At 41.5% G+C, this 10,817-nt stretch overlaps 1 protein-coding gene across 1 annotated transcript in view; it reads left to right on the forward strand.

The window, feature by feature from the left end:
• The window catches only part of CLRN1 (clarin 1), a 42,657-nt gene that overhangs the window by 25,477 nt on the left and 6,363 nt on the right, over positions 1-10,817 (forward strand). The window contains exon 2 of the mRNA XM_005863466.2: positions 4,051-4,230. Within this exon, the coding sequence (XP_005863528.1) occupies positions 4,051-4,230 (180 nt within the window). The remainder of the gene's footprint in view (positions 1-4,050; positions 4,231-10,817) is intronic.

Genomic DNA, 10,817 nt, shown 5'->3' on the forward strand with positions numbered 1-10,817 from the left:
ATTTTGATGGGGATTGCATTACATCTGTGTATTGCTTTGGGTAAAATGGCCATTTTAACTATGTTGATTCTTCCGATCCATGAACATGGGATAGTTTTTCATTTCGTTGTGTCTTTTTCAATCTCTTTTAATAATGTTTTGTAATTTTTAGTATATAGGTCTTTCACATTCTTTGTTAAGTTTATTCCTAGGTATTTTATTCTTTGGTTGCAATTGCAAAAGGAATTGTTTTCTTCATTCCTTTTTCTGAAGTTTTGTTGTTGGTATACAGGAAGGAAATGGATTCTTGCACACTGATTTTGTATCCTGCAACTTGACTGTATTTGTTTATTGTTTCCAGTAGTTTTTTGGTAGAGTCTTTAGGGTTTTCTATATACAGCATCATGTCATCCTCAAAAAGTGACACTTTGACTTCTTCCTTCCCTATTTGGATGCCTTTTATTTCTTTCTCTTGCATTATTGGTCTGGCTAGTACTTCCAGTACTATGTTGAATAAGAGTGGTGAGAGAGTATATCCTTGTCTTGTTCCTGATCTTAGGGGAAAAGCTTTCAGTTTTTCACCATTGAGTATGATATTGGCTGAGGGTTTGTCATGTACTAGAGGCCTCGGCCCCCACCGCTGTAGCTTCTTCTGAAGGACATCTGGTCTAATTAGCATATTATGCTTTTATTATTATAGATGACCTTTATTAAGTTGAGGTACTTTCCTTCTATTCCTATTTTATTGAGATTTTAATCATAAATGGATGTTGTATCTTAGCAAATGCTTTTTCTGCATCTATTGACAAGATCATATAATTTTTATCCTTTCTTTTGTTACTGTGATGTATTGATTTGGGAATGTTGAACCACCCTTGTGCCCCTGAAATGAATCCCGCTTGATCATGATATATTATTTTTTGGATGTACTGTTGTATTTGATTAGCTAGTATTTTGGTTAGGATTTTTGCATGTGTATTCATCAGGAATATTGGTCTGTAGGTTTTTTGTTTTTTTGTGTGTTATCTTTACCAGGTTTTCTGCCATGGAATTTTAAGAGACTTCATAAGAATTAAAATGCTGCACATAATTTATTTTAGCTTCTGGCTTTTCTTTCCAGGAGTCAAATCAGTGCAACTTCTTTCTGTGTTTGTTTCAAGGTGGTTACAACCCTCGATTTTCAGAGAGGCTTCGCCCAGCTATCTTATCGGAGATGAAGATGTTACCACCTCTTTTACAGGCAGGGAGGTAGGAGAAAGCAGGTGTTTGGTAACTGCTAGCATAAACCAAGTCAACAGTGGATTACTCCTGGGTATTTGGCCCAAGCAACTGAATAAATGGCGATGCTATTAACTGAGATGGAAGTAGAAGGATCAGGTTTGTGCATGGGAGTGAGAAATGATGCAAGAGTTCTGTTTTAGATGTTTTAAGTTTGAGTCGTGTTTAAGACCCCCAAGTGGAGATGTCAAATAGGATTGATGAGTCTGGGGGTACAGGGAGAAGGCAATTATATCATTGAGGAGATTGTGTCACTCTCCTACTTAAAACCCTCCAGTGGCTTCCAAATGAATTTAGAATTAAAAGCAGACTCCTTCCCATGATCAATAGATCAGGACTTAGCAGGGGCAGCAATCTGAGCTCAGCAAAGCAATCTCACTTCCATCTCCCTCATTCACCAGGCTCACTGTCACCCCTGTGTTCCTTTTCCCTGGAATGCTCTTTCCCAGATCTCTGCACAGCCACTTCCTTTCAACACTCAGGTGTCAGCCCAGGTGTTACTTTCCTGACCACCCCCCTCACTCACTCAATCACTGCCAATCCCATTACCCTGTTATATTTCCCCATAACATTATCACCAATGGAAAGTGTCTTATTGTTATCACTGCAAAATAACCCCCTAGCACTACTTGGAAAAAATGTGTATCATTCTATCATTTAAGGTCAGGGCTTAAAACATGTTTATTAGTTCAGTTGGACAGTTCTTGATTGAGTCTCTCCTACTGTTGCAGTTAAATAGCAGCTGGGGTTGACATCATCTGGAGACGTTGCTGGGGTAGATGTCCAACACTCTTTCCTCCTATGCCTGGTGCTCCTCCAGGGGCCTCTCTCTCCAGCAAAGTAGCCTGGACCTCCTGAGTGGCGGGCAGCGCAAGCCTCCAAAAGGAAAGCAGTGGGAACTGCTGGTCCTCTCATAGGCTAGGTGTGCAACTGGCAGAGGTCCCCTGCTGTCAGATTCAGGTGCTCAGTCACAAGCCAGCCCAGGTTCAAGGGAACTGAAGAATAAATTCTAGCTCTTGAAGGGGAAGTTACGTGTGTATAAAAGAAGGAAAGGAATTGATGGTGGCCATCTTTGGCAATGAGGTATCATATTTGTTTGTTTACTTGTTAATTGTCCATCTACTCCCATCTATAATAGTAAAAGCATAATATGCTAATTAGACCAGACGTCCTTCCAGACGAAGCCGGGGCTGCGAGGGAAGCTTGGGTTCCGGGTGCTAGAGGGAAGCCGGTGCCAGCAGCCGGGAGAAGGAAGGCCTACTCTTGCATGAATTTCATGCATCAGGCCTCTAGTTAGGTCATAAGCTCCACAACAGGGACTTGTCTGTCTTGTTTGATGGTTATATTTCCAGCACCTAGAAGAATGCTTGGCACATAGTAGTAGCTCAGTAAATAAATTAAACACTTGATAAATGTTCAGGAAACTAACATAGACTGAAATAGACTTCCCCAGATTGGTTTTGTCAGGTTGGCTGATGTTAAGCATGCTGATGTCTCACCAGATAAGAGAAACCCTACATTTATAAAGCATTTCATTTCTTTTGAAAACAAGAAAAACTTACCCTGAACACAAAATCTAGAAATAAACTTGGCCTGTTTTCCAAATGGAAAATATTTCTTGTACCACCAGAAATTATTTTCCCACAGCTTGTGCTACATCAAAATATTGAAGTTGACTACAAATATCCTATTCTTTAAAGTTGGTAAAGGAAATATGAAAACCTCCTGCTATTTGAACTCTCCCAGAGATTCCCAAACTGAAAATGTCATTATAAATTAAGATAGATTTTAAAAATATAGATGATGATTGAGAAATGTCATCAATGTCGCTCAATTGGTAGGAGCGTCATACTGTACATCAAAAGGTTGTGAGTTTGATCCTTGCTGGGGACATGTGTGGGAGGCAACTGATCTCTCTCTCTCTCTCTCTCTCTCGCTCTCTTCCTTCTTCTCTCTAAAAATCAATTTAAAAAATTTTGTGCATCAAACTTATGTACAGTTTTTGGTTACAAAGCCAGCACTTGTTGCATATAAGCATAACCAATGGACACAGACACCAGGGGGTGAGGGTATGAGCCGGGAGGGGGGGCAATGGGGGGATAAGGACACATATGTAATACCTTAATAAAAAAAAAAAGCCAGCACTAGTTTACTAAAGTAATTACATATGACCAAAGCAGAAAATAAATTCCCTCAAATCTCTCCTTTGCTAGTTTTTACTGGTGAGTTCTATAAAATAATCCCATGTTTAAATCTTTGCATAAATCCCTTATAAATTAGTGAGAATGTATTAATCTGAAGGATTTTTAGTAATTTTTGAAGTTAAAAATATAGGGATTTAATTTTTTAAATTAAACTTACAGAAAACTGCTAATTAAATTCCTTCCAATCTTTGTTTTACCTTCAGTTTTCCCAGATTTGCTCAAAGCAATCCCAGTGAGCATCCACGTCAATGTCATTCTCTTCTCCAGGGGGGGCAATGGGGGGACAAGGACACATATGTAATACCTTAATCAATAAAAATCCAGCACTTGTTTACTGAAGTAATTACATATGACCACAGCAGAAAATAAATTCCCTAAAATCTCTCCTTTGCTAGTTTTTACTGGTGAGTTGTATAAAATAATCCCATGTTTAAATCTTTTTATAAATCCCTTGTAAATTAGTGAGAATGTATTCATCTGAAGGATTTTTAGTAATTTTTGAAGTTAAAAATATAGGGATTTAATTTTTTAAATTAAACTTACAGAAAACTGCTAATTAAATTCCTTCCAATCTTTGTTTTACCTTCAGTTTTCCCAGATTTGCTCAAAGCAATCCCAGTGAGCATCCACGTCAATGTCATTCTCTTCTCCATGATCCTGATTGTCTTAACCATGGTGGGGACAGCCTTCTTCATGTACAACGCTTTTGGCAAGCCCTTCGAAACTCTGCACGGCCCTCTAGGTTTGTATCTTCTGAGCTTCATTTCAGGTAAGAACAAAATTCTACTCCTGAAGACAAATGTGTTTTTTAATATCAAAAGATAGGTCTACCCAAATACAGTGTTACTGTATATATATATACATAAATGTTCACAGTAGCATTACATATGATAGCAAAAAGTGGAGAAAAATATAATTATCCAACATTGAGATTTCAATAAATATATTATGATAGTCTATGTGAATAATTATGATGCTGATATTAAATTATATTTTTGAATAAGACATAATCAAAAGGATAAATGCTTATAACAAAAAGTTAAGTTTAAAAAGCAGTATATAAAATTTTATAAATATGGAACTAATTTGTCTTATATATATAAAGAGAGAATATATAAATATATATTGCATATATACTCTCTAAATATAGCCTCCATTACATAAATACATATATATAGATAAAGATATATAGAGAGACCGTTCTGTTGGTAGTAGTTACCTTTGAACAATGAAATTTTAGGTGATTTTCATTTTCTTTCACACTTTTTATTATTTACAAATGTTCAATAATGTGCGTTTATTTACATATAATCAGAAAAATAAATAAAAATCATCAAAAAAACTGAAACAATTATATCATTGAGGAGATTGTTATGTCATTTTAACCAAAAACTGTACAAAGGACAAGTGTTTCACTCACATATGAGTTGTTGTATTCAGGCCTGTTGGTACTTTGAGTGGCGTAATGGGAGGTGTGTCTGGGCAAGGATAAATTCTAAACCTGAAAATTAATTCATCAATAAACATGTGCTACTCGTAACCAGGACTGATGGGAAAGAATATGAAATCCACTCAGGGCCACAGGGTGCTTAGCATATATTTACAAGGAAGAAAAAACCAAGAAAATAAAATATATAACTCCATGTAACCGTTTTCCTATAGGATGTCTCCGATTTCATCCCACTCCAAAGTTGCATAAAGACTCAATACTTTGTCATAGTCCCAGGAAGCAAGTAGCTTTACTAATGATTTCATGGAGAGATGCGTGAGATTATAACACATCAGCAAGTAGTGTATTGAAAATCCCCATTCTCTTCCATTTCATTCTCCTCTGATTTGTCCTGTGACTATCATCAGGCCCCAAGCTTCTTCTTTCTCTTGACATCACTCCCTTCCCTCCACATAATTCCACTCCAGCCACACACTTGCCATAGTTCCCTTTCTGTGAAGCAAAGCCTGCTCGTCAGCAGGCATTCAAGCCTCTAGCCATTATTGCTTGGGTTCACTTCTTCTGGTCTTATCCCACCCTCATCTTGATAATCAAATGATACACGCTACCAAAGTAGTTCTCCCTCTAGTTGGGGGGCAGGGGAGGGGGACAGGGAGTTCTACTGATATATGTTCCAGATCTTTCACAAGCAAATAATACCATTTTCAATTGTGCAGTGTTGGTTACCCTGTGGGGGCTGAGTCTAAGTCTCATCTTTTAACTCTAGCAAGAGCATCCAGTGTGAGGCTCTGCACACAATAAACAATTCAGTGTGTGTTGCGGACTTGAAAAAGCAAGCCCCAAAGATGTTAACGTGGTCACTTAACGCAGTAGAGAGAAGAGAAATCAGAATTCAAATGGTTTGGAATTAGCAGAGCAGGCCCATAGAGAAGGTGGGACATGAGCCAGGGAGAGATGGAATGGAAGATGGTAACGGAAAGCCAAGGGATTTGCAATCAGGGCAGAGGAGCAAGAGCACCGGTACAGAGTGTGGATGGACAGACCTAGATAGTGATTGGATCTCATGGGAAGGCCTAGGTCAGAAGTGGGTGTTGCCACTACTTCCCGCCACCCAACATGCCAAACCAAACGGGTGGTGTGCTATCTCAGTGAAGGCCACTGAGTCAATCGGGTCAGCTAGAAAACAGAATACAGAAAGAGGGAGTGAATGTTCAGCAGCATCTGCATCACTGGGAAGTTGACAGAAAAGCAGATTCTAGGCCCCACCCCAGACCTACTGAATCAGAAACTCTGGGGGCTGAGCCCGGCACGCTGAGCTTTAACAAGCCCTTCTTTCAGGGGATTCTGAAGCAAGCTCAAGCTTGAGAACCAGGGTAACAGGGAATTAATTAAACAGGTGTTGGGAGAACTGGAAAAACACAAAGGAGACCAGAAGTAACTCAGAAACCATAGTTTCAGAAAGCAGCTACCATCCCTGGGGCTCTGAGAACCAAGGGGAGAGTCTGGAGTTACCAGAACCTAGAGACTTAAGGAAAGGCCCAGGGCGCTGGTCTCAGACCACTGGGAAGAAGGCACTGAACCCTGTGGAGATGGCACTGTCAGGGGACACCAAGAGGCAGCTGTGTGAGTGTGGAACCATCTGGAGAACGCCCAGCTGCGGAAGCAGCAGACCCTCTGCTTCCCTGTCCTCCCCACCTTGTCATGCTCTCCGTGTGGGAAGCAGCTGACAGGCAGAACTAGAGTCTTGACCCAGCATCACAAAGCAGAGAAACAAGAGCTGATTTGAAGCTGAGACACAGCAGCTTATTACTGGCATAGCCATCTCACAATAGCTTCTGAATAAAATTGTCTTGATCCAGCATCACAAAGCAGAGAAAAAAGAGCTGATTTGAAGCTGAGACACAGCAGCTTATTAACTGGCATAGCCATCTCACAATAGCTTCTGAATAAAATTCAGGGCAGCCCATTTGGAAGACAAATTATTGAACAGTGCTAATGGGCAACCAAACTAACAGTATTTGAAAAACATGACTCAGAGAATGCAGAATTTAATCCAAGTCCCAGATCTTATCGTGGCCTTTGGCCAAGTCTAATGAAAAGAAAACGTGAGCACAGAATATGTGTGGGAGCACACGGGCCATGTGCTTACACTATACCTTAGCTTTGAACTTGTGGCAAAAGCAAGGTGCTCAATAAAGGTTTGTGGGTGAGGGAAGGGAGAGAGTGGGAGAAAGGAAAGAAGGAGCCAGTTCCAGATCTGTGTCTTGCAGAGGAGAAAGGCCTAGTGTTTCCAGATCATCTTCTTTTAAGCCCTAAATCCTTATTTTTAAATATCAAAGTTTTCAATAACTTTTAAAAACATGTGTGAGGGTCAGATGGACTCCCAGTCTGACCTTTGGTGATAAAAGAGTCACTCTTAAATCACAGACTCCCCGTCCATCTACAGACAGTCCCCAGAGGCCCCGGGAGTGTGGGAAGATTTATCTGAAGCTGTAATATTCATGGAGACCCCAGTTTAAACCCTGAAGGTGGAGGATGGGAGTTTCACAGCCCTTATCTCAAACACTGAATTGCTCCATGAAACCCATGCAAGCCAATAAATTACACGCTCCGCGGCCAGAGCCTGGACTGGGAGATCCTTTAGTTCTAGTGTGAGTCACATTTCATCAGAGACCCCCTCAGGGAGCATGTCTCTTCCACCTTCTGCCCAGGTGGCCTCCCTCACAGTCAGCAGAGAAAACTTCTTTATCTTCCCTTCTTCTCCTACTTACCCCAGGTTCTCCCTTTCCTCGTGTTGATGTCATTGCAGAGCCATTTCTTCAGCTGCCTGGTCCTGAGGCATGAAGACAGGAGAAGGGAGGGGAAGGGAGTCCTCCTACTGTGTAGGCGGGACCTTCCGCACTGCCCAGAGTAACTGTGCTACAAGCCGCTCCATGTTTCCTAGTGTGGTGCAGGCCTGGCCCTGGATGTAGAAAAGAAAGGGAACAGCACTTTGGATTAGGCCCCCACTGGTTTCAGTCCCCACAGCTTGCTCACACTGTGGCCCTTCTGGACCAGACATTCCTTCCACTTCTCATGGCTTCCAGGTCGGCTCATCATATTCCTCAGCCTTCTTTGTGCAACATTTCTGACCACTCTTATTGTTCCATGTAACCCAGCAAGTCAGCTTGCTCTCTCTCCTCCTGTTAATTAAAACCAGGTCTGAGAAATCGTTCCCCTAGTTAGGACCATATCTTAATGGTCCCCCACAGTTCATTGTGGGTAGTGAATCTCTTCCTGGACTGTACATGAGAATCATGGAAGAGCTTTCAAAAACACTAACACTAGGTCCCCAGGTTTATCCCTCTCCCTCTCCCTCTCCCTCTCCCTCTCCCTCTCCCTCTCTTTCTCTGGATCCCTCTCCTCACCTCCTTAATTTGTGTACATCTCTCACTTTCCCCTACTGTATTCTAAGCCTCAAGGGAAGTGTTTTCCACCCTGTTCCTTCATTCTTCTCCCCCTGCCCCTTTCTCTCCCCTCCCATTTACTCTCCTTTTGACTCTTTCACAGAGCTCAGTGTTGACCAGTACTCTTGAAACTTCCCTCCTGCAGCCTCTGGGACATGGAGGTCTCTTGGTTTCCTTTCTCCAACTTGGCACACACCTAGTCAGTGTCCTCTGCTGGTTCCTCCTCCTCCACCACCCAAAATAACTGATGGTATTCTCAGGGACTGGTCCCAGGCCGATTCTTGTCTTACTACATTCTCTCCCTAGATGATCTTATCCATTGTCATTGCTTAAAATAATATCTATATCCTGACAACTCCTACATTTACATTTTTCATTTAGACCTCTTCTCTGAGTTCTAGACTCACATATCCAACTGTCTACTTGTCATTTCCCCTTGCACATCTCGCAGCATCTTAAACTTGACATGCCCCAAGTAGCACATCTGATTTTTAGTGCTGAGCTCTTCTCCCTGCTTCCTTATTGCCCTAAACTCTAAGCCTTTTCCTCTCCTATTTTATTTATCTTGGTTAATGCCACCACTGTCTACTAATTGCTTAAGCTACCTTCAAAATGTTTTAGATCTACTTTTGAAATGTCTTTAGAATTCATCTCTCTCCATCTCCAATGCAGCAGCCTAGTCTTTCACCAGACATTTCTTAGAAAGTAAATCAGCTATCCAATATCTTAAAGTCTTTCACAAACTTTGTATTGCAATTAGAATCAATCCACAAAGATTTTCCATGGCTTTGGATATCTGACATTAACTAGCATTAACTGATCTCTCCAATCTAGTTTCTTTTCCATTTCCCACTCCCTGCCTGCCCCCTGACCACAAGGGCCTACTTTCAGTTCCTTCAGCAAGGTGACCTCTTTCCCTAGAATCCTCACATGTGCTTTCTCCTCTCCTCCAGAACTTCTCTAAGGATCCTCAGCCCCTTTGTACCTTTAGAATTCAGCTATTGGGCGTAGCCTTTGCTGACCACCATTTCGAAGCCCTATCTCCTCTCCACCTCCATTTTCTGTCATAGCACCCCAATTATAATTATTGTGATCTTCAATTATCTGTGTCCACTTTTGTGTGACTCTCTCACTATATTGTAGGCTCCACGAAGGCAGAACTGTGCGCCTGATTCATTGTGGTATCGCAGTGCCATGATAACAGCTGGCACTTAGTGAGCCCTCACTCAGGGTTTGCTGAGTAAATGAAACATGTGCACCTGTATCATTGTGCCTGTATCCAACACTCATCACACAAAAGAATTACCTATGAAAGCTTTAAAAAATACCACTGCTCAGGCTCAAACTCCAGAGACTCCAATTAAATTAGAGAGAGAGAGAGAGAGAGAGAGAGAGCGAGAGCTGAATATAGAAGCAAATGGACCCACAGTTCCACACTGGAGCATTGATATGTAAGTGTATGCCTTTATATGTTCCATGCTAGGAGTTTCCTAGTTGATCGCAGAATCAACTGCATGTAAAAGAAAGCAGGCTAGGTGGAAGACTTGCTGTGAATCAACGTGGGAATGTCCTAAATAATTCAGGGAATAGTCTCCAAGGATGATAAGACATGTATTAGCTCAAGCAAGCCTCCGAAATGTGGGCTTACTGCAAATTACATTTATTATGTCTTCTCTTACGTAGAGCATCATGTAATAAGTTATACCAAGCAAGGCAAACAAATAAAATGACTGCCTTTCTTTAAAAGAGGGATGCTACTAATATGGGTCTAATTAATTATGATAATTACAACAGTGGCAGGGCACATAAATAAGCACAAGTCATATATGAAACATGAAGACCAGGAAATAAAGAGCAGGACAAAAATAGAAGAATGCTTTCATTGTATATCAGTTTTAGTGTCAATAACGTCCTGGCCTCTTTAATATGTCTAGGACTCATTATTCTGCAATGATCTGCATCTCTTTTCACTTCGGTCCTTATGGAGGAGCTGTTGTTCAGAGTCTGAGAAAGAGAAACAGGATATCCCGGCACCAAAGCCACGGAGCCTGAGGAAGGTCAAGGATTGGGTAGAAAAGCCAGCAATAGAAATATTCTATCAGTTTCTCAGCATAGCCTTTAGAAAGGAGGCTGCAGAAGGAAAAAATAAGTTAGCCAGCTCATGGTGGCAATGAGCAAGGAACTGCTTTGATATGCAGGCAGCAGCTGAAGGGGCAAAACTGTTGTGAGAGGATTGCACTCCGGGTCACTCCTGTCGAGGATGCAGGACAAGGACGATCTAACTCACTCTGCGAAAGGCCCAGCAATGACCTTGTGCAAGGAGATGCTCAGTCTTGTTCTATCACGATTGCAAGGAGACTCCTTCCTACTCAGAATGTGCACGTATGTCTTCCCTTCCGCTTCACTTAGGGTCAAAGCCCTCCGAAGCACCACTTGATGTGCCCCCCTCCCCCCCCCAGC

This window comes from Myotis brandtii, unplaced genomic scaffold (assembly GCF_000412655.1).
Source record: "Myotis brandtii unplaced genomic scaffold, ASM41265v1 scaffold179, whole genome shotgun sequence".
Classification (NCBI taxonomy): domain Eukaryota; kingdom Metazoa; phylum Chordata; class Mammalia; order Chiroptera; family Vespertilionidae; genus Myotis; species Myotis brandtii.